Source organism: Neurospora tetraspora (assembly GCF_033439725.1).
Source record: "Neurospora tetraspora strain CBS 560.94 chromosome Unknown B0H65scaffold_4, whole genome shotgun sequence".
Lineage (NCBI taxonomy): Eukaryota > Fungi > Ascomycota > Sordariomycetes > Sordariales > Sordariaceae > Neurospora > Neurospora tetraspora.
Genome location: NW_026944386.1, coordinates 3,578,363 through 3,606,332, shown reverse-complemented (window position 1 = coordinate 3,606,332; position 27,970 = coordinate 3,578,363). Strand labels below are relative to the sequence as shown.

Here is a 27,970-nt window from a genome sequence, read left to right as displayed (position 1 = left end):
CCTCCCGAGACTTATTTTCCACTAGACAAAAGATGTGTTGTCTCTCTTCAAGAGGTCAGAAACCGACGAAACAACCCGGAAACCAACTAGCTCCCGAGATTTTAGACGTTCCGGAACGGAAAGTCAGCTCGACAAGGGGGGAAGAAGGGCGGGGCAGCAACAAATTCCAACTGGCCGTTGTGATCTGATGGGAGAGAAACAGAGGCCCGACCCGACGTCCCGATGATGATGCACCCACTGGGTGGTGGTGGGTGTGGATGTGTGGGCCGACGCAACGAGGGAAGGGTGAGATTTTCGAGTTGACGTTGTGGACGCGCATTACTTGCTTGCCATACGCGACTTGAGGAGGTGGTCATATGAGTGCAACTCGTAGGAAAGGACGGGAAGTTTCCAAACGGGAAACCGGGGAGAGAGCAGAGGAAACTGGAAGTTCGCGATATAACCCCTCCATCGCCCCCGATTTCCTTTTCCTTTTTCCATGGAGGGATGACTGGAGTTTCCTCAAAATCCATCTAGGACATATCCACAACTGACTTCAACTTCCCTTCGACTGTTCGGGAGATCGACTTCTAAGAACTCCGGGGTCATATCAACTCAGGCTGCTCGAGTCTGCCCAGAATACCTCGTCCTCGTTTCATCGTCAACAGCTTCTTCTAGTCCAAATCAACTTGAATCCCGAATTCTTTTGACTGCCAGCTACTAGCTCGCAGCTTTTTCTTACTGACCCCAAAGTGCCACTTGAAGCATCTGAGAGCTTACGGGTACACAACTGCGACCCCCCCTACGGGAACACTCGATCCGCTAATGTAGGTAACGTTCCCGTTCTCAAGTAAGAACCATACATATCCTCCCATCCTCTCTCGGCAATGGCACCTATACACAGTGCTGGCTGCCACGATGGCCTTGCTGCGTACACGCCGAGCACTTGCGCTTGTACCCCAAAATACCCTCTTAGCGTCCCCTCTTCTCTATCGCTTGCTTTTTCTCTTTCGTCGAAGATGGCTTTCAGTTGCTCTTTTTTCTTTTGTGCCGCCAGCTTTGGTTCATCTTCGAGAGTTCATGTTCTGACTGGAGCAATAGTGACATCGCCATAGCCAGCTCCGAGGCATCGTCAGTAACGGACCGTTCCACATAACCCGGTTCCCAAAGCTCGAACGGGACCCCCACGTCAGAGGAGGCAGAACACTTGCTTGCCCTTCCCCATCCAAGACATCCCCGCTGCCGCTTGTCCGGCTGACATTCGTCGCCGTCCCACTATGGCCAACCTCGCAATGCCTTACCACACCTCAGCAGAACACATAGAGGATTACTCCGGGAGCTACAGCCCCGGGCAGGCAATGCAGTCATCATATGACAGATACTACGACGACGACGACTCGTCCGTCACCGATTCCAACTACACCACATCCACCGCAACCTCAATGCGATCATCCACGAACCTCACGGTCCCAACCCACGGTCCTGACCACCCAACTTGGATGCAACAGTTCGGCCACGGGCCTCAAGTCGACCTTGACCCCGATGCCCACGAACTATGGTGCGAGTTCTGCGGCAGCCTAAACTGCGGCGAAGTATTTCAATTCGGCGAAGAAAACCTCTGGATCGACCACCACCTCCGGCACCTTAACCACCACCTGCCCAGCAAGCTGGTCTGCTGGTTCTGCAACGACTACGACTTCACCGTCCACGAGCGCGCCAACCGAGACGAGCGCCGGCAGAACTTCGTCCGGCGCATGTGGCACATCCGCGAGCATATCTTCGACAATCCCCGCCTGACTTGGCAGTGCATGCGTCCGGATTTTTTCATGGCCGAGCACTTGTACAGCCTTGGCAAGATCGGAGATGAGGTGTACGAGGATATCAGGAATTATACGGAGCTGCCGCCTCAGTTGAGGATCCCTGGTACGCCGGGGTCGGTGTCGTATGATAGGTACCAAAGCCAAGGCCAGAGTCAAAGGGGACCACTTGGTCCGCCGACCCCGCCGGGGAATGATGGCTGGTATCGATCGCCACAGGAACTAGCACATGAAGAGCGCAGGAGACGCAGGGCGGAACGGCCCCGTCGATGAAAGAGAGAAGAATGAAATGGAGCCACGACTCAGGAAACGTAACTGATACTCTTCGCCTTTGCTCTGCTTCGTTGGTCGTTGGTCGTTGGCCGTTCTCGGTCCGCGGTCGGTCGGTCGACGTTCTCCGGTGCGGCTTTGTCTTTCGTCTGGGCGGGTCCGTCGTCGTGCAAAATCACGGAGGAAAATTCGTTTCGGTTTTCGATACCCCTTTCATTCTTCCTTCCCGACTTCTTTCTTTCGTCTCAACTTCATTTCGGTCTCCACAAAGTCGGAATGGGCCCGCGACGACACGTCATCACGGTCCCTGATTGCTGCTATCACGAGTGCTGCTTGCATTATGTACACGTGCGGACGGGGATGCGATGTACGATGCACACATCCGGAACAGCATGTGGATATCCGACGGATGGGATATGCATGGTGGATCGAACGGCTTGGTACTTGGTTTTCATTGCTTGTTGCTGTTGAGCGTTGCGTTATCGTCCTCTTCCTTTCTCTCTTTCTCATGTTTTGATGCTGATGATTGATGACAGTTACTTTTTTTCTTTATATCTTTCTTGCAATCGGTGGGTTAGGTGGTTTGTTGGGATGGAGAGAATCGATCGGGTGGCTTAGAGGATTCGGTAACCGATATCTGTTTCTGTCGAGATGTTTGATACGTTTTTGTTTTGGATAGTGATGATTGATGATGATGACGATTATGATGATCTTGCTATGGGCTGGCTATGTTGGACTTTTGAAGGCTTGTTGAAATATTTGGTGTCATTCACCTTTCTTTGGTCTTTGGGTTTTTGGCTGACAACGAGGGCGGCGGGTTTCGAGGGTTTGATTGGAATCGTCGATTAATCGAAGTGGAAGGCAATACGGGGCAATGAAATTCTCTTTCATCGATGGGTTTTGTTCGAGTGATGCGTGAACGTAGTTGAATGTTGAGTGTATGGTCGTCATGCTCCACTGGATAACCGGTGATATTGAGAGGAGACGAAAAAGAGGGAGAGAATAGAAGGAGGGGGCATCACTCGTCAATGAGGAGAAAGACTGTCGGTCGGTGACATCCCACTTGTCAGGTCGGACTCAGAACTTTAGGCAGACAGACGGGCGGGCGGCCGGCGGCCGAACCATGTAGTTCCCATCTTGGACTTTTTTTGCGTTGGAAATCATGATGAGGTCGAGTGGACTATCGAAGTAGGACCAATTCAGAGATAAAGAGAGAGCGGAAGTATCATCACGATTCTATTTCTTACTGTCTTACCGCGTCAGAAAGAAAAGACCGGGAAAAAAACAGCACACTGGAAGCGAGGGGATAGTTTGAGGTTGTTTACACCCCTTACCCACGCCGCGCACCGCGGCGGCACTAGTTTGGTTGCCTTACGGCCGCCTCGTGTGAAAAAGTTGTTCGCCATGCCATGCTACCTCACCGCATTCAACGAATAGGGTGCTTTTCCCTTTCCCCCTCCGTCCTCAATTTTCCCCCTTCTTTCCCTTTTCCGCTCTCGTCACGATCGGGTAACGGTCGTGCTGGCAATGCCGCTTTGCCTGACGTTCATGTGCTGTGCGTCTTGGTGATAGGGGCACGGAGTGTGGCAGTGCATGCACGGGAGGGGGTTATCCGCCAGGCTACCATCCGCTCACCGAAAAATATACGATGATTTTTGTCCAATGAGCATTGAGTCGAGGGTAGGTAGGCGAGGTAGGTTGTCGGATAAAGTTTCATAAGGAAGACGCGACGCTTATGAAGTGGGTGTGGTGGTTGACATGGTGGGTTAGGGAAGTAACATCATCTGGAAGACTGTCACGAACGAAGGGGCAAAGCCTGTCTGGGATTTTGCACATACTCAAGGTCAAAGTGGTATCCTTAAATGAACAAGATATAAATACATATATGCAAAGAAGCTTAACCGTTAGTCATAAGTCAGATCGCATAAAGCGTCCATCATTAACATCCCATCCTCCTCAATACTCCAACATCCATCCACTCTCACACAAAACAAAACCTACTACACCCTCCCAGCAGCATCCCCCCGTCCCATAATGCCCCCTTCCCTCTCTCTTTCCTTACTCCACCTCTTCTCCCTCTCACCCTCCCCAAGCTGCTGCTCGCCAACCATCTCATCCATACGCTCCGCATCCCCGTGTAACGCACTAGGCGCCGTCGGCTTCATTCCCTTTCCAAAGAACGACAAGCTCTGATCCGCCCCATACCTAACCAACTTCCTCACCGGCACATCGAACACATGATCGAGCTCCTCCAGTGTCTTTTCCTTCGTCTCGGGCACCAAGAACAACGTGAACAAAAACCCGATGATGTTCCACCCAGCATACCAGCCAAACGCGCCCTGCGGCTTGAACGCAGTGACCATGCTCGGCCAGGTGATGGACAGAACGAAATTAAAGAACCAGGTAGTCGCCGTGGCAAGGGACATGCCGATCGGCCGGATATACAGCGGGTAAGCTTCGGCCGAGTACGTAAACGGCACGGGGCCTTCGCCGGGGGAGTAGACCATGCCGAACAGATAGATGCCCAGCGCGATGCAGCCGACGTGGGCTTTGGAGTCTTCGGGGATCCAGAAGCTGAAGCCGGTAAAAAATAAGAAAAGGGACATGAGCGGGAAGGTGGTTAACAATAAATTGCGTCGGCCAAAGGTGTCGATGGTGTACATGGCCGGGATGGCGAACAGCCAGTTGACGACACCAAACCCGAGCGAGGCGGCCAGCGCCGAGACGTCGCTGAAGCCGGCGTCTCGGAAGACTGCCGAGGAGTAGTAGGCGATGATGTTGACGCCGCAGAACTGCTGCATGAACATGAGTCCCGACGAGGCGATGGCCGCGTTGCGGTTGCGCCGCACGGTGAAGAGCTCCTTGAAGCGGTTGCCCTTCTTGACGCCGGACATGGCTTGGGCTTGCTTCTCGGCTTCTAGGAGGGTGTAGGTGTAGAAGAGATCGCGGGCGGCCTGGACCTTCTCGAAACGCAGGCGGCAGAGCGCCCCGAAGGCGTCTTGGTGTCGGCCCTTGCTGAGGTACCAACGGGGCGACTCCGGGCAGAGGAAGGCGAGGCAGACGACGATGACGGCGGGGATCATGGCCGAGCCCATCATCAGACGCCAGTTAAGACCCAGGCCGATGCCGTGGTCGGGAACGAAGTAGAAGGCCAGATCGGCGATGTAGCCGACCATGATGCCGAAGGCCGTCCACATCTGCCATTGCATGACCAGCGCACCGCGCAGCTTGGGAGGGGAGCACTCGGCGGCGAAGATGGGGGTGGTGGCTGACTTGGGACCGATGCCGAGGCCGAGATAGAAGCGGGCAATGAACATGTGCCACCAAGTGTTGGTGAAGGCCTGGTGGAAGCAGGCGGCGGCGGAGATGATGCACGAGACGAAGATGGTGCCTCGTCTGCCGAAAATTCTGTTCATGGGTTCAGTGAGCCAGCAGCCGAGAATGGCACAGCAGAGGTAGGGAGCCGAGTTGACGAGACCCAGGAGCCAGGTGTCTCTCTGGCTATCGGTACCAATGCCAAACTTGTCTTTGTAGAAGAGCTGGGCACCGTTGACGACCGTCTCGTCCATTCCTTGGACGGCGGCGCACAGAGAGCAGACTTGAAAGTTTGGTTAGCATCATACTGCTTGCTTCACTTTTTGACCATTCGGGGGATTACATACTGACAACAACCCAGTAAAGCATGGGTGGGTTGGACCACTTGTGAGTTGTTTCGCGCACCAACACCTCTTTCTCCCGTTCAGTAAGCTCCGGAATCAGATCGTAGTTGTTCTCATCGCCGGCGATTCTGGCTCCAAGTCGAAAAGCCCTGATGTCCTCCTCGCTGGTGAGACCGGCCATCTGCGCATATTCTTCTCCCATGGCCTCGAGACGCTGAGGACTCAGACCGGCCAAAGGATTCGCCAACTTCTTTGAAGCCTCTAGTCGAGCCTTTTCGGAGTTCAAAGTGCTGGCGCGGTCGTCATGTTCCGCATACGCGGTTCCCGAGGCGAAACCGGACGATGTTGAACGCTTCTTCTCGTCAAGTCCACCCGTAGGGGCCGCGGTGTTTGTTGGGTTCGACGCCATCTTGGGTAGAGTGTTGTATTGTGCCTCACTGGAGACACTCGATAGCCTGAGCTTGTGACAAGACAAATGAGGATGAGGAAGGAAGTTCAAGTCTTGACTCTTGGATTCTGGGCGCCATGGCTTGGTTGTATATCTCCCGTCGACTTACACAGTAGCTTTGGGGTCCATTTCGAACGTTTTTCGAACGTTACCGAATATGGCATCCAAAGAGGCAATCAGGCACTTGTGCTTGGCCATCACTGTCACTTGACAGACCAAAAGCCGGGAGATGACGGAGGTGTAAGCCCACATTCGGACCGACAAGACTAGCCATGAGGAAGTAATCCGGGGTAATCGATCGAGGAGGTCGGGTAACGGGCATCGACGTCATTTTTGCGAATCCTGAAACCTCCGAGCCTTTTCCTTTGTGTGAAGCCTTGAACGTGCCATGGTCGTGCCTGTCTCTCCGAGTGTGAAGCGGGTCCAACGTTGTGGTGTGATTTTGGATCGACAAGTGTTGGGCATTAAAAGTCAAGCTTTGCGAGGCTTCGGAATCCCTTCCTTGGTAATATGACGTTGATCGTCTGGGGAAAAAGTTGGAGAAAAAGTTGGAGAGGTCAGCAAGTCTGGGGGAGTGGGGGAACGTGGGGGTCACTGGGGGGATGCTACCCTACAACGGTGTTAAGCACGGCAATAACAGATCTGCGTGAGATCGTCACCTGAATCTGTTAATGCGCTTGCTGATCTTACCCAATACGGCAACATGTTTTGGCCTTGTTTCCCCCTTGTTTTGGCAACGACCTTCGACACTTTCCATGACTCGTGAGCATTGAACACAAGTTGGAATCACCAGGGTTACCAGGGTTGTTTGCTTTCAAACAGATGCTTTAATATTCCTACTTTTACTGCCAAGTGAAAACAGCACCACCAAACCGAGGGGCAGACACTGTTGTGTCAGGCTGCACGCGCCAGGCAACTTCCCCTCACGACCCTCACCTCCTCCCTATCCAAACTTCCTACACTGCGATCCAAAACCCAACACCTCCATCTCCCCCTATCCCATACCTACAACCTCACCTAAAAAGGCGGACCACTCTGCCAAGTAACAGCCTTAAATGGATACCAAGGTCCCTCATCAGCCCTCACCCCATACCTTCCGTGTCCCCCATACCCGCCATTATAATTCTGATGATGATAAACAGGATAAGGCTGCGGTACCGGATACGGCGCCGGAACGTTGACCCTTACAGGCACCTCGACGGGTACTCTAACCGGGACTTCATAGGGAACTTCGACGCGAACAGGCACTTCGACTTCGACTTCGCGGATCTCGCGCACGGGGATCTCGTGGTAGATGGGGACTTCGCGGTAGATGCGTTCTGGACGGGGACGACAGGGTTTGGCGGTGTTGCAACCGGGTCGGGGACGGGGTCTGTAAGTGCAGGCTTTGGGTTTGGGTTTGGTGGAGTGACAGACTTGTTGAGTGGTGGCGGGAGGGTGGCATGTTGGAGCTGCTGGAGCTGGATGAGGTGATGGGAGTGAGATGGGTGGGTGGCCGGGTGGGAGACGGGGGTAGTACGTCGTTGGCTTTGGTTTTGGCGGCTTACATTTTGCAACCGGTGTCTTGGGTCGTGGTCGTGGATGGCAGGAGGTTGGAATTGGATGCGGCGGGAATAGACAGCCATAATCTTCGAACTTGGTGTGGCATTTGGTGACGGCCGGCGTGGGGGTTGGTGGTCTCTTGTAGGAGAGATTAACGGCCGGACGCTTTCTCTTGGGACGTTTGGTCTCGGAGGTGAAGCGCACGTGGAGATTGTCGGGTTCACGGTCTTGAGATGACGATGAGGTTTGGGGATTGTCTGATGGTCGATGGCGAGATTGGGATCTTAACCGAGATTGGGACCGGGACCGAGACCGGACTACCGCAGTCACTCGCTGGACTCCAGGTGATGCGGCCCTGGATGTGCTCCGGATTTCCACTCGGCTTGAGGAACGTCGCTCCATGCTTCGTCCTCGCTCCGCGTCAGCGTCGCCATCGCTGCCGCCGCCTCTTAGTCGATATCCTTGATACTCGGCCCTCCTTCGTTCACGGATTCTGTCTTGGTTAGCTTGTCGCTGCCTTTGTGCCCTTTCTTCCCTCAGTCTCTCTAGTGAGCCACTTCTCCCTGCCGGCCGTCCTGGTGTCCCGAACTCAGCTGCCATCAAAGCCCTCCTGACTCTTGCTTCCATCACGGTGTCCATGAATTCTGGAAATAGATCTCTGTCTAGATGGCCCGGTAGCAATCCTTCTCCGCCTCTTGCTCCCCACCTGTTGAGGTTGTCCATCGGCGCCGTGATCTGATTACTCCTAAATACATGCGAGAGGAACTGATGCTGGCTTTCGGGGTAGCTGAGGATCAGCTTGATCAGGAACTCGGCGAAACCTCTTGGCGTGAGGCATGGAGAAGGCAAAGTGGCGGCGGTTCGAGGCAGGGTGCGAGGACGGTATTCGGCGTTGAGATCGTCGTAAAGCCTTTGGACCCGGGTTATCGATTCATCGCCGGTCTCGTTCCTGAAAACATCTACCGCACAAGGTTAGTAACTCCCGATCACCAAGTCCACATCACCAACCATCCACCATCAAACAATCGCCAACAGGGGGATAAACACTTACCCCAATACCTCCACTCCTCCTCCTCCCTTGGTCCCGTCACATAATACCGATCAAAGAACCTCCTCATCCTCCTCGGGCTAATGAGATCTTCCCTGTCCAGCATGGTCGATCGCCCCCCGGGCATCTCACGGACCTAAGCAGTTCTCAACGTTAGCGCACACAGCTTGCCAAGATCAGCGCCTTCAGAACAACCTGACCCCCAACATCATAGGTATCCAAACAAAAACGAAAGATGAAACTCAAGAAAAAACTCACAACCCATCTCCCCAAAGCCGCCAACACCTCCCTCAACCTCTCCGTCGGCCTCTCATCCGCATCAAACAACACCCCCCACGCCGCCCTAGGCATTTCGTCTGCGTCTTGGTATGCGGTAGTCACGGTAGAAGTACTATCGTCCTCGTCCTCGTCGTCGTCGTCAAAATTCCTAAATTCCCTTCTTCCTCGCCCGTTGCTGGTTGTAGTCCTGATAGCTATCCTTAGCCTATCACGCACTCTATCCCCACTGTCTTCGTCTTCTTCTTCAACTTGCTCCTCCTCCTCCCGGAACCGTACCCGTTGAAAAGGCCGGAGAAGAGCAGGGGATGGAGAGCGGTTTATTCGACGGATGGTGAGTCTTGGAGCGGGGAACTGTCTCGGAGCGGGGACGTGTCTGGGAGCGGGCAAGTACCGGACACGGCCGACTGGGCGGAAACCTAGAAAGGCTGGCGGTGGAGGAACGGGTGGAGGAGGAGGTGGTGACGGCGTACGGTTACGGTTGGGGTAGAAATGGCGAACTCCGTGGTAGATGGTGACGCGATGGTTTGCTTGGGGCTCCCTTGATCTTGATCTTGACCTTGACCTTATCCTTATCCTGCCTCTTTCCTCCCTTCCTCCGCTTGGACCGGCGATGGTGTATGCCAGGTCGTCGTCGTCGTCGTTGCCGAGGATGTCGAAGTTGTCGGAGTCGTCAAACGAGAAGGCGGTGGATAGGTATGATGATGACGTTGGTGGTGGTGGTGAGAAGGAGGAGGAAGAAGAGGTAGAGGAAGAAGAGAAATACTCGAAAGCAGACGGAGGGGTAGAAGGCTCCTCGAAACTAACTCTTCTCCCCACTCTCACTCTCAGTCTCGGTATCGCGTTTGGAATCGGGATCGGGGAAGACGGTCCAAGTCTGGGTGAAGCTGTTCTAGATCCTCCAGTACCAGTACGAGGAGGAGACCGAGCGTTGACGACGTCCAAGAAACGGTTCGGGTCGTTGTGGTGAATAGTCCTTCTACCAAAGCCAGAGCCAGAGCTGGACATGGCTGGAAAGGAGAGAAGAAAAGGACCAGAACAAAAGGAGAAAGAGGACAAAAGCTAAAAGAGCAAACTTCCTGTGTCGGGAAGTAACCGTTGGATTTTGCTTTTGTTTGGCTGGCTCCAGTCTTGCTTCCCGGGGAAAGGGGGGGCTGTGTACTGTGTGCTGTGTGCTGTATTGTGTCTTTCTTGTGTCGAGGCGGGCCGATGAGAGTGTGTTTGTCACTACACAGCTCCAAGTCAGTCAGCCTTTGCACAACCCTTTTAGTCGGTGAGGTGGTGGGTGGTAACTGCGGCTCAACCAGCAACAACCAGCACTTGGAGAAGCGGTGTTCTTTTTTTTCCCAGTTGAAATGCTGTATGTTGTATGTGGTTCCGTGACGTGGTTGGTGTTTCTGGACATACCTCAAGTGTGTTTGTGGTTGGATGTTGAGGTTGTATTGTGTTGTGTATTGTGGTTCACGAAGGCAGGCGTGTTACGACTCTCTTGTGGTTGCTGCAAAGTATTTTCCAGGTCTGTATGTTTCTTCTTCTCTTTGAAGACGAAGAGATGGGAATAGAAGAGATGGTTTGAAGTTTAAATCTCCTTGTCCGCATCTTTTTCATAACAAGTGTTGATCACGGACAAACCCACAACGTTCATGACAAAACCGCCGTTGACATACAGATGCATCACTTTCATTCAGTCACCTTAAGAGAATCACGAACTGACAAAAGACATTTACAGTCCACTACAACATTCATGGTGGGCTGGTGAGCAGGATGCACTTACACGGCAGCAACTGGCTAATGTATGGCTTATCGTCTGGCCGGTGACACATTTGTTTGCCATGGCTTCAAAAGACTAAGAGCAACACGATTCAAAGAATTCTGTCAGTATCATGGAAAGACCACATTGCCTACTATTGCGAATGTGCTGAGCCACATATGTACACGTCGTTAGTATGGCAGAAACTTTGTGCTATCCATCATGCCGCCTACCACGCCTTACCCATGAGACATTTTCCCGAATTCCGAGAGAGCTCTGCCTGTCAATCTGGCCCCTTTGTTTGTTCTTTTCTGTGCACCGTTGTGTCACTGTTCGTCCATGGTCACTCTTGAGGGACCATAGTAACATATCCATGGGACTGATTGGCGGGCTTATCTCAACGACCGCCTTGCCGTTCAAGGAATGGAATGATCTCAGGTGTCTCGTCATCTCAGTTCCACCACGCTGTTTTCATCTTCAAGCAAGTACCGCAACTGTTGTGATGATATGACTTTACCATGAACAAATGTTAATCGAAGACGGTAGGATATTGTCAGGAAGGATTCTGACAAAGTTGTCATTCATGAATATCAACGCTGGCATTTCTCGCATAAACTCTATCGCAACCTTGGTCGTCTTCCTCCTCTACCAAGATAATCTGCGTCTAACTCTGCGACAATATCGCTGAATATAAAATGCCTGATAGCAACAGAACCGCGAGATTGTAAGAACCAGCTGAGCTTTTGACCATATTTCCGTTGTCAATCAAGAAAATCCTTTCCTCGACGACCCTTCTTCCGACACTCCCATATCCTTCGAAAACTTGCCACGCCAGTCAACTAAGCCTGAACCAGCGTGTATCATCTGGCATTTCCCATTCTGAGTACGGATAGGACGCGATCTTACAGCTCGTCCTCAGACTCGCCATCGTAGGAGTACGCATCATCGTCGAAATTATCCTCGCCCTCTCTGAGATAGCGAGGGACTTCGGGCAACGTTTTGCGACCGGGCTAATGACAAAAAAGAGATGATTAGAAAACACATAGCAACACTTTCCAAGCATGACTTACCAGCTTGACCCAATTACCCGAGGACAGAGACTCCTTGACCTGATCAGCCCTCCACGACTCCTCAGTCTGAAAAAATTCAGTAACGGTCGTGTGATCAGCAATGATCTTGCGCTGAGCGGTTGGAGGGTTGTTGCTCTCTTCGTCGTCATCCGGGGCAGCAGCAACAGAACCCGAATCTTCAGGGCCGAGAGTGGATTGTCCGTCAGTCAAGAGAGCGTCACTCGGGGCATAACCTGCGTTGCTCGAGGTCGAAACCGCAGCGTAGCTGTCAGAAAAGAAACCCTGAGTGCGCCAGGCATTGCCACTGAGAGAGGAGCTATCTTGGTTCAACCGGGCCGCCAAAGCGCTGGTGGCGGCAGAGCCATTCTCGCTGCGCATATGGGGCGGTTGATTCTGGCTGCTGTAACCTGTTCCGGCCTCCGAATATCTCGAAGAGTAAACAGACCGGCTGCCGGTGATAGCGCCCGAGACAGTGCTTCCGGCACTATAGGCACCAGAGAGAACAGACTGGAACTGTTAGTATGACGTATATAATCAACCGTACAAACACGAAGGTCATCTTACCTGGTCGTCGCGGTAGAGGGAATCGTCATCCTCATCGTCCTCGTCTTCAGCAGCCAGAGCAGCAGCCAACTTGGCCTTGCGGCGGAGGCGAGCCTGAGCAAGCTCATCCTTCTCTGTAGTGTCCAAAAGAGTATTCGGAGCAGGAACAGTAGCGTGAGGCTGGAGGTACAGCTGATGCTGGGTGCAATCCATGCACTTGTACTTGCCCAACCTTCTGGAATTCTTGCTGAACTTCTCCAAGGGCAAGATACGCAGGCAGCCGCCCTGGCATTGTTTGTCAAAAGGATTATGTCCAGAATGGGCTTTGCACGAGATAAAGGAGTTGTACGGTGTGATGGCTCTGTTGGAACGGCGCGATTCCTCGTACTCTCTGAGTCTCTTGGGGTTGAAGGCAGAACGGTCCTGCCACTCCTTGCCGTTCATGCATCGGATCCTGTTGGGGAGCTTAGTATCGTATTCAGGACGTACTGGGGAGGTGTGCCGTGGGAACATACTGTCCAGTCTTGCCGCGACTGCTCGCACTGGTGGGAAAGGTATGGTCAGCAAAAGCACTTCCACTTCTGACTTAGACGATTGCCAGAGGGGGCTGAAAGCTTACGCTGAAGCCGCTCCAGGTCTGGCCTGGAGAGCTGGGCTCTGCGCAGGAGGCGCCGACATGGTGAGCTTGCCGAGTCAGAGAGGTAAAGCCTAAACGCCTTGTGAGCAGTGTGACTTCTGTTTTACTCCGCAGATGGAGGTTTGTGGTAATGGCAATGCGGTGTGGACGGCAGCGGCGTCGGCGGCGGCAGCGACAGTGGCCGTAGACGACTCGTGGTTAAGAAAATAGTGAGAGAAGACGAGGAGGCTGGAGGGAACAGGGTTAAAAAGGAAGTTCAAGAGAAATTGTTGGCTGTAGAGGCGCGGGAGGCGTGAGGGAGACAATAGAGTGTTGTTCAGGTTGTTATGGGATGGAAAACGGCGCGAACGGTGACTGCCTAAAGGCACAGCACTTGAACGAGCTGAGGGTTGCTGTGGGGATTCACGTGGGAAAAAACGACTGGCGATGGGGAGGAAGGAACCATGGACCATCGTACCTGCCTATTCAGTTTCAAGGTTTCTGCTGGGTTGTTCCCTCACAGTTAGAGGTGACTTGGCCGGAGTCTCGGTTGGATCAACTCCAAGCGGCTTGACGCTCTGGAAAAGACGTGGTCTGGAGTTGAAAGGACCGCAACTCTAGATGGAATCGAGGAGATGACATATGTACCTGATCAGATGCAAATCCCATGACTGACTTCGATCAACCTCTCAATAGCATTTATTAGTATCTCGACCTTTCTCTCGGCACAAGTGGGTTTTATTCACAACATTCAGTTCTTTTGAGGACTGAAAGTAAAGTCATCCGCGGTGTTGAGATCACTCCAGCTGCGCGCCAACACATTCTTCCCAGAATATGTCATTTCTGGATAAAAACAATGTGGAAATAATGGGAAGACCTACGCAAGTTATAGTTCTACCAAATCGTCTTAAAACAGCAGAATCAAACTGGAGAGTATGCGCAGAGTGTCTGCTTACCGGAGAAAGTTGACTTCTTGCAGAATAGGAGCACTGGATGGCCGAGCAGGATATTCTTCCTCGCTGAACATTTCTCGCCCGTCCTTCCTCGAGGGAGTGCAAGTAGCTCCGAAATGATACCTGCAGCTCTAGACCAAGGCAAACGGATCAGCAGTGTACAGATGATGACAGAACCCCAAATATGGAAACCGAGCCTTTCGAATAAGCCTTTCGAATAATAGAGGTGCCCCTAAGACACCCACAATAACCACTTGCCGGCACTGTCAAAAAAGAACCTGAAATACGCATCCAACCTGTCATTCACGATAATAAATATTCAGGAGTGTCATGACGGCTTCAAGCTATGTACCAATGAGTGACACTCTGAGCTTAGCCAGTCATGATTGAGAATGATGGTGGTCTGTCAAAGGCACTCGTTATTTCCAGGGGCAAAGGATGGTATCAGAGAAGAAAGACGACTAAGTTTGAGTGGCAGTTCGTTCAACTACCCGCTAGAAATAAGAGAAGTGAGGCATGTTGGAGAGTCAATACTCCGAAAAGGACTATCACACGTAGAAGAAAGAGCAGGTTACGAACTGGCCGTAATAGATGGGGGACATACCATTGAGAGATATCAACCTCTCTCTCTCTCTCAGATTCCATCTTCACCACGACTCCAGAAATCCAAGTTCACCCCTTCCGGCCAAAAGCCCGGGAGCTGGGATGTTGATCGGTTCGGTAAACCCCCGAGTGGCGCATCGGAAGCGAACGGCTGGCCCGGGAGAGAGGCGGGAGGTTGATCAGGTCGACACAATTCCCCCCTACAGCCGGGTATCTATCGTCGAAGCCAAACAGACCGCATCGGATCTGTTTCTCAAGCCGGGGATAAAGTCGACAAGGTTAGTATCCCGCATCACCCGCCCGCCCAGCCGAGCTGGCAACCAGGCGAAGAATCCAGACCTCTCCCACCAATGATCCGCATATCAATGTCTCACTCCTCCTGAATAGCTCTACCTATTCTGTAAAAGGAAAATGTCATAATCCAAGGCCCAACCTTCGCTCAATCCTCCCAACATCAAATAGCTGAAACTGATTTTCAACTCTATTTGCCACTCAACTGACCAGTCAAAGAAGCGAAATCCTGTCTTCCTTCATCACAAACCTACCACAATGACGGACGAACTGACGGTCATTCTTTCAAGACCCTGATCACCGTAGCGACTCTCGTACAAACTGGAACCTGGAACCTGGACCCTTGAATCAACTCGGAATCAACAAGACAAGAGGGAGGCGAAGCTAGTGTAGTGTAGTGTAGGATAAAATAGGCGGAACTTTCCCGTGTTACTAACCCCGTTACCCCGTGACGCGAGTGACGAGTGACGAACGCCATTTACCAATCCACCTCGCTCGTCAATCGCTTTCGTACCCAAATATGATCCACGGCCCCGAACGGAGCCACGGCACTTTTGTAGTATACACTACACTTCTTTTTAAGGTGTTCAGGGTGTGTTATCGGTCCATCGGCGTACAAAATAGGCTTGGCAATCACAGTACAACCCCGAAGGAAGAAGCCCTGGTCATCACAAACTCCATCAGTTAATCAGCCCCCCCTTGTCGTTGACCTTGTCGTTGAAAGTGGTTCACGTGATCATCGTCGACCATCCACAGGCCCATGCTATGCCAGTCACCAAATGATGGATGTTTTGCAGTTTTTGAATGACTGACAGAGAGCCCTGTCAAAGTGAACGTGGTCAGTCGGTTGGTGTTCTGTTGCGTGCAGCAGTTCTCTTTCCCCATGGAAAGTTGCCGGGCGCCGCGGCCCCGGATCCATGTCACGTCCTCTGCCACTTGGCTGTCGGCAAGCAAAGAGGAAGCACGGACCCAAACCGAGTGCCAGCTGTCAGCTCGCATAGGGCCAGTGGATCCGTCCAAATGGCGTGCGGGCGCGGGGTGGAACCACATTGGCTCGCTGCACGCAACTAACTTCTGCAAGTGCTCGGTGCTGCAGATGCAGCTAGTGCAACTCTGCCGGGAGAGCTTCCCTTGGCTCGGGAACTTCTTTTAAAAGATGATGCATCGAAAAGGAAAAGAACGCCGAAAAGAATAACAAGTTCACGATGATACTCCGGCTTGTAAGCCGGTCTGTCTGGAAGTTTCGCGCAGGGAAAGGTGTTTTGTCGCGCACAGTCAGTCAGATCCCCAATGGAGTGATGGGAGAGCTTTTGTGTGAATGTGTGTGTGCGTGACAAGATGTGACAGTCGACCGGTCACAGCTTTCACAGTTGATCGATGTTACACGTACCACTCAAATTGTCGAAAACTGTACAGGTAAAAAAAAGAGACATACATACCTCACTGGTCGGAGTCCTGACTTGTGATTCACGAACGAGAGCAGAGAAGCGCTTTGGGGCCGCACTGGCGGGTTGGGTGTGTGTGCAAATGTGTGAAGTGCATACACACTCGTTCAGGAGCCGGCGCCAACCCATGATGGCGGCCAGTCATCCAAACCTTACCTCGATACATACTCCGATATCGAAACAACCAAACACGCCAACTTTATTCACGCATGCTATCTAATTCTTTGAGGGTGTGGTGGTTGCTTGCTTGCTTGTATGACTGCTGGGCAGGGGGCAGCCAATGCCAGATGGTTATATCAAACCAAAGCTTTTATAAGTGTAGGGAGGGTCTCAAACTTCCTCTTCCCATCCCGGTTCGCATGAACTTCCCTCCGCATTTCTTGTTTCATGAAGAAATGGGAAAGATGACCAGGAGACGCAAGATTCGATAATCGTTCACTACCTGTTGACATGGGTCCTTCATCTTCCTTGCTTACCACATGCCGCAATCTGATGGCGCTTCGATTTGCGGTTTCAAGGGATACATCGGATGGAACAGAATCCAGAAAGAAGCGTCTTCCGTCTGCGACACCAGGGAAGCTTTCCACATCTGGTAACCGTCGGCCGTGAGAGTATTTCTTCGGTGGGTTGGTGTTGACTAAAAGATCCATCTCCAGAGTGACTATCAAACCGGTTACAGTAAAGATCCCTGAAAGTGCAACCACCCCCAAGTGCAAAAACCCCCCAAAGTGTCCCATACAAAACCTGCAAACTGCAAAGTGCAAAGACGTTAGCCCGAATTTGCACTTATAGGGGTCTAGTTTTGGTGGGAGAGAATACTTATACCTAGTTACCGGGGCTCTGGCGACCCACTTTTGGTCGCCTCTCAATGGCCAGAGGGGGCTTCCTAGTCTGTGCACTAGCTCCTCCAAGTGCAAATACCCAGAAAGTGCAAAAGATTTCGCCAGCCCGGATTAGTTGCACTTTCAGGGATCTTTACTGTATCGGGTGTCGACGGGAAAATTCTTGAATTACTCGCTTCTTGTCTATTTTGAGCTTCGTCTTGGGTTTTAACCGTGGTAGTCTCGGTTGTTGCTCCGCCGAGGGATCCGCGTAGGGGGGCGCAACAATCCTCAGTCACTTTGCGCCTTGGGGCAATCTTACGCAGTGCGGGAGAAACTGCGCAACCGCGGAAGACCCGGCTGGGGCGGAAACCTTTATAGATGATCGTAGGTAGTTTTTCCTTTTCCCTTGTCTTAAAACCGATGAACGGGGATGTTTTCGGTATGTGTGACTGCGAATCTGCGATACCGAAACATACCGGCCGGGGTTAGGGGTAGGACCGCGGCACTGGCCGTTCATTCAGCTCCTACGCCCCTCATCTTTGCCAATGCTGGAAATGCAGAGATAACCATGTGGTGATGTCCAGGTTTACACGGACCATCATCGCAATTGGGTATATGATCTGTGTGCTCAATGGTGATCGTGCTGTGAACCCCCTGTTTGCTCGATAGGTCGTCCGTTGAAATGTCCCTACGGTACTGGGCTGTAATTTCACCTTCAAGCCCATCATACCTCTACGCTAGTCGAATCTGTGGCAAGAGATGTACATACTTCCTCTTCTCAGATGTGGTAGCGAAGCAAAAACCTCGGCTTGGTTGAGAAAATCAGAAACGAAGTGATATGAAGCACTTGTTCTGGTGATCAAGCAATATGGTTTGATGCTCATGATGGAAACGAGACACCGAAAGTCCAAGTGGCGTTGGTACAAGCTACAGCCAGGAACCGAGTGAATATGATAGATATATCTTGCCCAGACTGGCCGGGTAGTGATCCGTTCCTGGAGCTGGAGGGATGGAACAGTGTATCGTCGATATCGTAGGTGTAGTACAGTGGACGAGGCATGGTCGCTGGAATCTTTGGGAATTTGGGCTGATTGCGAGGCCGCCGTGGATGCCAGGCTCCCAGGCACAAGAGGCAAACACGAACGGACCCAAGGTGACGAGATCTGCAAGACGCCAGGCCCTTGAAATCGGGGACGAATGGTTCATCAACAGTTCGTTCTATTTTGGCCCGGGGCAGTTCCCCAGAATTTCCGAGCCGCTGTTCGTTACCTGGGGGAGAATGAGAGCCGGTGACCTCGCGAAATGGTTTTGCTTGGCGATGTGATCCAGAACTGGAAAGGCTATCAGTTGGGTAGCCGGTTGGGCAAGGCTGGGTTTGATAGTCCACGAAGATGTTGAGTGGAAGGGCAATCGGATTGAAGTGGGATGAACATCCGTTCTTTGTGGTGGAAAAGGCCCATGACGCCCCTCTGTCATTACCTCGAGGCTGTCAGCAATTCCGTGAGGTTTCACTGAAACACTGACCTATTAGCGGGCCGTGTGAGAAGGCTCAGGCAGCTGCTGAACGCCATTGCTTGATGCGAATTTGACAGCGAAGAAAAGGCACGTCTTTGCTCGACCAGTTCTTGAATGACTCGGATCATCCGATCTTCGCAACTGGAACACGACGAGCGAGAGGGATTGTCAGGGCCAAGCAAAGTGGGAAGTTGGAGCAGGACGGGAGGTTCCTGGAGAGAATTGGAAATGGGAAATGGAGAGATGGGGAGGCCCCGCTGATGGAGCTAAGAAATTGGCACTCAGAACCCAATTGGGTTCCCGATACTTTGGGTGCAATCTCACTCATGGCCGATCATGTGTGTAATTGGGTGCATTAGCAACCTGCTAGTGATAACGCTCAAAGTACTCTGTACACGCAGTGGGGCAATATTAATTTCCTGGACCAATAGGAGTTGATCGCGGATGTGCACGAGTGACGACTGTCACCACGACGCACGACCATGCCCTTTTTTTAGCGAGTCACTCACTCTTTTCATGAACACAGCATGCGATGCTTTTGGTGCCAAAACCAGACGAACCAAACGGCAGTGGGATGTTGTCGACAAAGGTGGGAAGATAAACGGGATTGTGCAGTGAAACATTTCAAAGAGGAAAACGTGCCTGCGCATCTCTCTGCAGGTCGGGGTGGGCATGCACCAACTTTGGCCATGGCAAGCTGGCCGTCGACAAAAGAGGGAATGAGCTGGGCTGAAACATGAGAGGCAAAATCCCAACTGGTCGAAGGACGGGAGCTTGGAGAAAAAGGCTGCGGCTGCGGCGCCGGAGAGCGATATATCGAGCGGGGAAGTTTTGTATTCCGATACCATGATACAGTAGAATTCCCCTTCAGGTGGTCTTCAAGGTTCCGGTTCTGTTGACCTCTCAGTCGTACGTTGAGAGGTTCCAACGCAATTCCAAAGCAGTGGGTTCGAGAGATCATGATGGCAACGTGACGGTATTCTAGAAACATGTCAGAAGTTGGTCTTCTTCGGTTCCTTCTTGGAGAGCTTCAGCTTCCATGCCAGTGAATGTGGATTGGCAAATTGGAAGGTAACATCGTGAAGGAGGCAAGTACGGTCGCCGAACCACGGCATGGGTTCGGACCGGGAGTAAAGGTCGATTTTCAGTTGGCCTTGCGAACAGGCAGGGGAATTCCTGGACCCAATTCACCCGCAAAAGATTGGAAACGGAAAACGGGCGGCCGTTGGAAATCCCGGAGCGAAGGAGGTTTGCTTGTTCATGCGATGCCGCATGATTGATGCGCGCCCTTCCCGAAAGATGGGGAAGACTTTTTGCAACAGCACCCCTCTATGGGACAGGCGTAGGTATATCTCCCCGCGATGTGACGGGACGCGGTTCTGCATTCTGACTTGATTACCGCTAGAGTTTCGAGATCACGGACAGCGCGACCTGACACAGACTGGGCTTCAGAACCCAAGACAACTACCTCTATATTATACCTTGGCAGTATGTAATATGGAGATTGCCGTTTCTCTGAAGAGGTTCCAGCGAGTGTTGACGCATCCAGTATCTTCCCGTGCATGTGATCAACCAAGCGCTATCAAATCTGTCCCCTCTCGACAAGATGGGCCCCTTAGTTCAGAGCCACGAGGTCAAAAGACCACAAGGACTGGCGTAAAAAGTGCATGTCGTTCAGTTTCTGATCAGAAAGAGCTGCCCTGCGACAATCCGTCAGATCGCATGGGGGGCGGTCGGGTGGGGGTTTGTCATTCCTGACGGACCAGTTTTGGTGGACAAAATGGACGAATGAATCCGCGAATGTGGTCTTGTGGTCTGCGATTCCTGGCGAGCCCGGCAGTCTCAGCCACTGAAGAGGTCCGGCGATATCTCTCAAGTGGAAGTTCTCCAATATCGTCACAGTGGCCGCTTCTGGATTCGTGGATTCGTCCAAGTGCAGAGTGAGGTTAGGTTTGGTTGTTCCTCATTGAGAGCCAGCACATGCAGGTAAAGTGCTACCGGGCGTGTGAAGTACGTTGAAGTAGATAGTGGACTGGGTGTGTACACATGCATTTCTCTAACAGCGAGAAAGTCTTGGAAGTCCACTTCTTTATCACTGCGCACAGCTCCACACAGCACAGCAGAGACTTTGATACTGCAATCATGTACGTTGAATCCTGCCTATAAAGAGCTTTTCTCGTGTCGTCGCCAAAGTCAAGGCGGAGCTGGGCAACCGTGATTGAAGTTGTTGAGAATAGCCGCGAAAATGATTGAGCCCGAGCAGTTGCCCCTGCCGAACTCAGCTCGCTCGCTCTCTGCTATGAGCTCACATTGTTTTGTAGCATTTGTCTATTTTGACTCTCTCATCACATCCGCCACCGAGTGGGAAAAGAGACGCATCATGACTCTAATTGTACAGCCTTGTTTCTTTTTTCCCCTCTGCTTCCTTTTTAACTCTACACTCTTGACTCCCTCCCTGCTCCTTTGCAGATTCCACTCTTGCTGGGTCCTCGGTGATGGTGGTGTGTTGGGTCCCAGGCTATGGACTCTCAAATTGCCGTCAAGAAGAGCACCGCTCCTCCGAATCACTAGCGAGATTGGGGGTCCCCTATCGTCTTCTCGAAGCCCGCCCTGGCCCCATCGCTTCATGCTAGAGGTAAGGAAGGCTCCATTGCCCGCAATTTTGGAACCACTTTTGGAACCATTTTCACCTCCAATCTCAATTGCACTCAATCTCGACCACCGAACAATCTCTGAATGCAAAATTATCGCCGTCCTAGCGCGCATTGCACATGAGCATTACCAAGGTGGGATTTGCCTGGTCCACCCATCGTCGTCCGCTCCCTGTCGGTTTCTATACGTAGTATACACTACCACTGATTACCACGGCATTGTCTCTCCAACCAGTTCGCACCCCTCCAGGCCCTCGTCGCACTCGTCCCACCCCTCGCAATTCCCCTGTCGACCGTGTGAGACGGAGACGGTTCTGCGACGAGAATATCGGAGACGCGATCCACGTCTGGGGCATTTCCACCGAGGGACAAGCCAGTGGGCAGTCCAGGTCTCCAGGACGTCGAGCACCCCAATCCAGTTCTACAGTGTACCTGTACCACAGCACAGTCAAGGGTACCCGGTGCCGCGGAAGGGCCGTCGCCGCCACCGTCCATCAATCACCGTACCGAAACACCATATCCCTACGGGCATTGGGCATTGGGGACAAGCAGAACTTGAGACAGACGCAACCAGGCAACGCACCAGCGAACAAGAGAGGCCGACCTTTGGAGTACACCTACACTACATCATAGGACGCCTGTGCTTCGAGCTAGACATCGCGCCGTGCCTGGCCCTGGACTGAAGTGGGAGATCGAGCCTACTCACTATATTACTTGGCAGTACGCTCGCAGGTACAGGTAGCTTATCAGAGTCTACCTCGTATCCCTCCTGTATAGCCGCGTTACTTCGGGTATCTCTGTTACAACATTTTCGACGTCTGCACCGCCTAGTGACCGTTATTACAGTTACAGTAGAGGTACCATACCTACACATGCTGTGTCGACACCTGTCAGAGCTTACAGCTTCACCTGTACAGGACCGTCTCATCTCTTCGAATCTCGCTCGCTCCCTCTCCGCTCCTGTGCCGGCTGGACTTCAGTTTGGAACTGGAAACCCCCCCAGCTTCCACTTCGCTTCGAACTCTCTCCCATCGTCGCAACAACCTCACGAAAATAGGCGCTTTCCACCCAGAACCACGCAACCTCGAGCTGATCGATAGCATCCATTGCGTCGGATCGCGCTAGAGTGGGCGTACGTATTGCAAATACGGTTTGCGGAGCTCCTTTCCTGGGATCCGATCGTTTTTAGACGAAGGCTCTATCCCCTCGACCCGCGACGACCCGCACACCCCGAACAAGATCCTGGGCCCTCGCCTCGTGCAATTCCATTCCCACCAGCACCGGCCAGTACCAGCCCAGCACCAGCCCACGGCAGCACAGTCCCAGGGCAGCATAGGCTCTTGGCTTGGTGCCAAACTGGGTCCCCCATCATCGCCGGGCCCCTACCTCCTCGACTCTCCAGGCGCACTCCCGTCTCGTTGGGTTGCTTTTCCACCAGTTTCCCCATTCATTTTTCTTCATCATACATAGCATCATTTTCACGTCGCTCATTTCTCGAGGAAAAATACTCGTCCGTTCATTTACACTTTTCCTTCTACTCAATTTGGTTTACCATAACCGATCCGCTCCTTCACGGTTCCATACCACTATACTAAACTCCGGCGAGAAAAAAAGAAGTCAGCACTGTCGACTTGCATCCATCAGCAGCAGCAGCAACATCCGCATTAGCATCAATCGCTCGACGCGACCCTGCGACATACACATTCGCCCGATTAAAACGTCGGTACAGCGCAGAAATACACCTTAAAGACACGAAAGCGATTTCGATTTTGCGACAGCAGAACAATTTGGGTCTCTTGAATGCCCCGGTAATTGTGCGCAGCTCTTCAGGAGAGCCCCTCGTTTCTCGGCATCAACTCAGTTCTGCCGTCCGTCGCTGCTACGGAAATCAGAATTATACAACAGCAAGTTCTTGCAGATATCGATACACTGGCGAGTCTTTCCGATCAAGCCCGCTTGCGATCTTTGTGTAACTCGGCACCATGACCGTCGTACACACTCTGACCCCTCAGGGGTCTTCCCATGGAATCGGTTCAGGACAGGCTCTTGAGGATAGGTTTGAGGTGCTCAAAGAGATTGGCGATGGAAGTTTTGGAAGTGTCGTGTTGGCTAGAGTCCGGAGTTCAGGTGCCACCGTTGCCCGCCGCGGTACTGTCGTAAGTAGTCCGGTTCCCGTTTCATCGATATTTCTGCCATGAACACAGGTTCAGTCTAACACTTGTGTTTTCAACAGATTGCCATCAAGACAATGAAGAAAACATTCGAGTCGGTAGGACCGTGCATGGAACTGAGGGAAGTAGTCTTCCTGCGGACGCTTCCTGCCCATCCCCATTTGGTGCCAGCGCTCGACATCTTCCTGGATCCCTTCACCAAGAAGCTTCATATTGCCATGGAGTATATGGAAGGCAACCTCTATCAACTGATGAAGGCGAGGGACCACAAGTGTCTGGACAACTCGAGCGTGAAGAGCATCTTGTTCCAGATCATGAAGGGTCTCGAACACATTCACGCGCATCACTTTTTCCACAGAGATATCAAGCCCGAAAACATTCTAGTATCGACATCCTCGCATATGGACACCCAGAACTCGTTCCGCCGTTATTCCGCGCTGATGAACCCTCCATCAACGCCGCCCACGTATACGGTAAAGATTGCCGACTTCGGCCTGGCCCGCGAGACGCATTCGAAACTCCCGTACACCACATACGTCTCAACCCGATGGTATCGCGCCCCAGAAGTCCTCCTCAGGGCTGGTGAGTACTCGGCGCCGGTTGATATCTGGGCCATCGGAGCCATGGCCGTCGAAATTGCTACGCTGAAGCCGTTGTTCCCGGGCGGAAATGAGGTCGATCAAGTGTGGAGAGTTTGCGAAATTATGGGAAGCCCGGGTAACTGGTACAACAAGGCCGGAGCCCGTGTCGGCGGCGGAGAATGGAGAGAAGGTACCCGTCTTGCTGGAAAGCTCGGCTTTTCTTTCCCCAAGATGGCGCCGCATTCCATGGACACCATTCTCCAAACCCCCCAGTGGCCGACCTCGCTCGCCCAATTTGTGACATGGTGTTTAATGTGGGACCCCAAGAACCGACCGACGTCGACCCAGGCCCTTGCCCACGACTACTTCACCGACGCCGTTGACCCATTGAGGCCCAAGTCCTCCGCTTCCCGGATCCTCGGCCGCAAACAATCGGATATCAGCCGCGGAAAGGACTCGGCCACGTCCACGCCTACGTCTTCGAAACCATCGTGGTTCAGGAAATCCCTGATCGGCCGTTCTGAGAGCAGCACCGAGGTCTCTACTGTGTCGACGACGCAAGAAAATGCAAAGGTGAACATTGCTCCCCGTCCATCACCCGTGCAGGTTGCACCGGAAGTTCCCTCCCCAAAGCCCAGGCCAGCTCCAGCTGTTAGCAAGAGGACAACGTGGAATAACGGTCCATCGAATGTCGCTCCCATGCCGATTCTTCCCACCATCCGCCCAATCACACCCTTGTCTGACGCAGTGACCGCACAGGCAAGCAGCAGAACACCTTCATACAACGATGCTTACGTAAATGGAACGCAAAGGAGTGCCGCCGACGAAAACAAAGCCTCGAAGAAGATTGGCCGTCAGCTATCCGTCGCATCTGCCACAAATCACTATGCCGAGATCCACCGCCAGCAGGCCGAACGAGCGCTAAATGGACAAACTGGTCTTGCCTCGCCCACGAGCGGGACGAAGGAGAGCTTCTTTTCGCACCTCAGGAAGCGAGCGAGAAGGTTCTCCGGAAGGCACCAGACACCAATGTCTCCCGCTTATGACGACATCGAAGCCCAACCTCACGGCGTAGGCTGCGGACCTTGGGGAAGTAACAGATCTTCCATGGTCATCGACAACCCGCCACCGGCCCCCGTCCCCAAAGACACGCTCGAATCTCTCGAAAAGACGCTGAGAGATCCCCAACCCGTTGCCGAAGTTCCGCCCATGCCAGCAGCGCACCGAGCGCCCCCACAAAGTACTCTCAAGAGACACCATTCGCTGCCGCATCATCAACCAAGGTCGGTAGATAACCTGATGATGAGTGCTCGGGGATCCGGACCAGTTTCAAGCAGGACGCGGAGGCAACAAGCTGCTCAGGGTGTAAACCAGTATGATGCGCCCGATGAAGAGGACGAACTGATTGACGAAGCCCTCACATCAACCCGGAAGGCTATCCAGCGTCTGGAGAAGGATACAAAACATCTCAGACAATCGGCCAGCAATCTGGGGCTCACTAACCCTTACTTAACTCCATCACCGTCAGCCAGTGGCCAAAACATCTTCTTTGCCGATCACGGGAAAAAAGCTCTGACTCCCCAATCCCTGGAACAAAACAAAAGGTCGTCAGAATACAAGTGGCCCACGCCTCCCTACAATGATGAGGGTGACTGGGCAGCATCGGCATCAGCCAGTATCTGGGCGGCAGGGAGCCGTATCTAGATACAGTTTCTTTTTTCGACATGTTTTGTATTGACGGTGGGTGGGGGCGGTCTTTTGCGGATCTAGGGAAAAGAAAATGAGTGGGTTTCCTCTTTGGGTGGTGTTTACGTGGAATGGTGTTCTGGGTGTTCTTTCGGCAAGGCATCATTACCACGTTCTTATCGGTATCTGGGCTGTGTTTTGGGTTTTCTCTCTGCTCCCGCTCAGTAAGAGACGGGCTACTGCTTTGATATGGCAGTTGCTGGTCTCGCTTTTGCTTGCTTTTTTTTGTTTCAACTTCATCTTCATACCCCCCCACGTTTATTTTTATTTTTCGCTGCTTCTGCATGCATCTTACATATCTCTCGCACGCACATGCACACATATATGGGGATCTTGTAGCAGAAGCTGGATCTTTCTACACAACAAAAACTATTTGGTGGTTGTTGAATGGTATCTATCTGTTTCTAATTTTTTTGTGTCGAATACCCCTCCTGGAGGAAAAAAGTCTGGCGTGTGTGTGTCGTCGGCCTTACAAATCTCAAAACCTATATTGGGCCTTTTAATACCACCTTTATGCGCATCTATACTCTGGTTCTTTTTGTGTGCGCCCATTGGTTTTTGTCTTCCTTGTCTGTGTCATTGGAAATACCCCCCTAACAACCGTTTATAGAGACCGATAGCTGTCGTGTGTGCGTTTTGGGACTACAGGCGGAACTCAGGAGCGCATTTCTCGTTGGACAAATAATCGGTCGTCCGTGAGATGAGAAGATGAAGAAAGGGATTCCAAGGCGGCTGGTCCCTCTACTAAACACATCTGCCAGAAAGAGAATGGGACGGAGCGATAATGGGAGGAGGATGGACATGAAGATGCACAGGAGGGCCTGCTTGGTTGTAGTACTGCGCGGGCCCGGGTTTCTAGTCGTTGGGAAGATAAAGAAGGAGAGGAGAAGAGAAGAAAGTTTTCTATGTCAGTTTATTATTATAACCATTACCTTGTCCCTATAAATATGCACCTACGCTCGATATAACACGTTTTCACAACATCAATACCGTCCTCCAAGTGTTACATCTTTTTCGAAGGTGAAGTGGATACCACACGTGCCTAAATAAGCCCGAGCTCTGCGTTGAATATCCATCAAATAATAACCATTCGGCGTGGTGGCAGAGTGGTCTAATGCGCAAGACTAGAAATCTTGTTCCTTCGGGAGCGTCTGTTCGAATCAGGCCCACGTCGCACGATGACCATTAACAACTTCTTTTTTGTGACTTTTTTGGGGGGATTTATTCGGTTCTCTCATATGTTCCTTTTTTTCAGATTCTCTTTTCCAACGTGATGGGATAACTCTCATCGACATCATTTTTAGATTTCATCTGCACGATATACTTGGCATCCGTATCTGTATCTGCATCGCATTGTCTGTATGCACGCCCCGTCCCGCCGCCATCCGTATTTTTTTTTTCCATTATCCCGCCCCGCTCCGTGCCGTATCGGCGGGCATCGTGTCCGTACCGCTGTTGGGACGTAGTCCGCTTCGTTGCCGATAACCGAGACGGGACGGGAGTAGGTACCAAGCTTTCCTTTCCTCCCTTGACAACCCGCCCGCCTTTGCCATAGTCTATAGCCCATGGACGTATGTATGTGAGACAGATCAAAGACATGTCAAAGACAAAGGCAGCTGCTGCTCGCTGCTTGCCTACCTACCTACGGAGCCTACCTACGGAGCCTACCTAAAGATTTTTGACTGAGACAGTGAGAGACTTCAGTTCTCGGGAGTTCCGAGACATCGATGCAGGTGAAGTAGTCCGGTTGGAACAGCTTGGGACATTTACCGGATGGAGATACATACGTATGTTGTAGATGAGTCAAGCTGAGGGTTAGAGGGCAAGTGCGTCAGGACTACGTACCTAGGTGCTTCGTCCTTTCTCTTTTGAGTTTTGTCCACTGGAGGGAGATACTCGCATGAGACAGTCAGTCCATTGGATATAATCTTTAACTTCAGATTTGCTCCTCTTTCACCATCGACAACTCTTCTCTGCCGTTTTTAATGCATCCCGTCTATTCTACTCTGCCTCTGGACAAGATGGATGGACGCGCACACAGCTGACGCGGTCCTGTTCTCGGCGACGCCATCATGAACACCTCAATCAGCCTCACCACCGCAATGTCCTCGCAGTATCGTGGCGTTTAGCCGGTTACTTTTTTAATCGAGCAGCTCATCAGCCATGTCTTGT

At 52.2% G+C, this 27,970-nt stretch overlaps 7 protein-coding genes and 1 non-coding gene across 8 annotated transcripts; 4 read left to right on the top strand and 4 right to left on the bottom strand.

Annotated features, from left to right (window-relative positions):
- Positions 1 to 866: 866 nt before the first annotated feature.
- On the top strand, positions 867 to 2,069 carry B0H65DRAFT_425317 (uncharacterized protein; the record flags this gene model as incomplete). The annotated part of the gene is made up of 2 exons (XM_062824564.1): positions 867 to 1,041; positions 1,150 to 2,069. 2 exons carry the CDS (start codon positions 867 to 869, stop codon positions 2,067 to 2,069), a joined length of 1,095 nt encoding a protein of 364 aa, XP_062682044.1.
- Positions 2,070 to 3,992: 1,923 nt separating this feature from the next.
- On the bottom strand, positions 3,993 to 6,301 carry B0H65DRAFT_466638 (uncharacterized protein). The gene is made up of 2 exons (XM_062826866.1): positions 5,729 to 6,301; positions 3,993 to 5,664 (listed from the first exon to the last, which is right to left on the bottom strand). Exons 1-2 carry the CDS (start codon positions 6,132 to 6,134, stop codon positions 4,067 to 4,069), a joined length of 2,004 nt encoding a protein of 667 aa, XP_062682043.1. The 5' UTR covers positions 6,135 to 6,301; the 3' UTR covers positions 3,993 to 4,066.
- Positions 6,302 to 6,910: 609 nt separating this feature from the next.
- On the bottom strand, positions 6,911 to 10,047 carry B0H65DRAFT_525348 (uncharacterized protein; the record flags this gene model as incomplete). The annotated part of the gene is made up of 3 exons (XM_062828830.1): positions 6,911 to 8,674; positions 8,767 to 8,899; positions 9,022 to 10,047. The coding sequence occupies 3 exons, from the start codon at positions 10,045 to 10,047 to the stop codon at positions 7,191 to 7,193; spliced, it is 2,643 nt and encodes an 880-aa protein (XP_062682042.1). The 3' UTR covers positions 6,911 to 7,190.
- A 1,315-nt stretch (positions 10,048 to 11,362) lies between these two features.
- On the bottom strand, positions 11,363 to 13,518 carry B0H65DRAFT_466634 (Stc1 domain-containing protein). Its single transcript, XM_062826865.1, has 5 exons — positions 13,022 to 13,518; positions 12,918 to 12,944; positions 12,424 to 12,856; positions 11,860 to 12,366; positions 11,363 to 11,799 (listed from the first exon to the last, which is right to left on the bottom strand). Exons 1-5 carry the CDS (start codon positions 13,078 to 13,080, stop codon positions 11,692 to 11,694), a joined length of 1,134 nt encoding a protein of 377 aa, XP_062682041.1. The 5' UTR covers positions 13,081 to 13,518; the 3' UTR covers positions 11,363 to 11,691.
- Positions 13,519 to 16,350: 2,832 nt separating this feature from the next.
- Positions 16,351 to 17,188, bottom strand: B0H65DRAFT_466615 (uncharacterized protein). Its single transcript, XM_062826864.1, has 2 exons — positions 17,136 to 17,188; positions 16,351 to 17,061 (listed from the first exon to the last, which is right to left on the bottom strand). The coding sequence occupies exon 2, from the start codon at positions 17,045 to 17,047 to the stop codon at positions 16,607 to 16,609; it is 441 nt and encodes a 146-aa protein (XP_062682040.1). The 5' UTR covers positions 17,048 to 17,061; positions 17,136 to 17,188; the 3' UTR covers positions 16,351 to 16,606.
- Positions 17,189 to 20,787: 3,599 nt separating this feature from the next.
- B0H65DRAFT_205438 (uncharacterized protein) lies at positions 20,788 to 22,078 on the top strand. Its single transcript, XM_062821864.1, has one exon. The coding sequence runs from the start codon at positions 20,895 to 20,897 to the stop codon at positions 21,981 to 21,983; it is 1,089 nt and encodes a 362-aa protein (XP_062682039.1). The 5' UTR covers positions 20,788 to 20,894; the 3' UTR covers positions 21,984 to 22,078.
- Positions 22,079 to 23,282: 1,204 nt separating this feature from the next.
- Positions 23,283 to 25,756, top strand: B0H65DRAFT_442799 (kinase-like domain-containing protein; the record flags this gene model as incomplete). The annotated part of the gene is made up of 2 exons (XM_062825597.1): positions 23,283 to 23,456; positions 23,534 to 25,756. 2 exons carry the CDS (start codon positions 23,283 to 23,285, stop codon positions 25,754 to 25,756), a joined length of 2,397 nt encoding a protein of 798 aa, XP_062682038.1.
- Positions 25,757 to 26,890: 1,134 nt separating this feature from the next.
- Positions 26,891 to 26,972, top strand: B0H65DRAFT_t265. Its single transcript has one exon. It is a non-coding gene; the product is annotated as a tRNA-Ser (tRNA).
- The last annotated feature ends 998 nt before the right edge of the window (positions 26,973 to 27,970 follow it).

Excerpts from the sequence above, each read along its gene's own strand:
- B0H65DRAFT_466638 (XM_062826866.1), bottom strand. The coding sequence starts at position 6,134 with ATGGCGTCGAACCCAACAAACACCGCGGCCCCTACGGGTGGACTTGAC. Across the intron at positions 5,665-5,728 it reads GCTTTACTGGGTTGTTGTCA|TCTGCTCTCTGTGCGCCGCC; the intron begins GTATGTAATCCC and ends CAAACTTTCAAG.
- B0H65DRAFT_466634 (XM_062826865.1), bottom strand. The coding sequence starts at position 13,080 with ATGTCGGCGCCTCCTGCGCAGAGCCCAGCTCTCCAGGCCAGACCTGGA. Across the intron at positions 12,367-12,423 it reads CCCTCTACCGCGACGACCAG|TCTGTTCTCTCTGGTGCCTA; the intron begins GTAAGATGACCT and ends TAACAGTTCCAG. Across the intron at positions 11,800-11,859 it reads CGGGTAATTGGGTCAAGCTG|CCCGGTCGCAAAACGTTGCC; the intron begins GTAAGTCATGCT and ends TTTTGTCATTAG.
- B0H65DRAFT_466615 (XM_062826864.1), bottom strand. The coding sequence starts at position 17,047 with ATGGGACACTTTGGGGGGTTTTTGCACTTGGGGGTGGTTGCACTTTCA.
- B0H65DRAFT_205438 (XM_062821864.1), top strand. The coding sequence starts at position 20,895 with ATGATTGAGCCCGAGCAGTTGCCCCTGCCGAACTCAGCTCGCTCGCTC.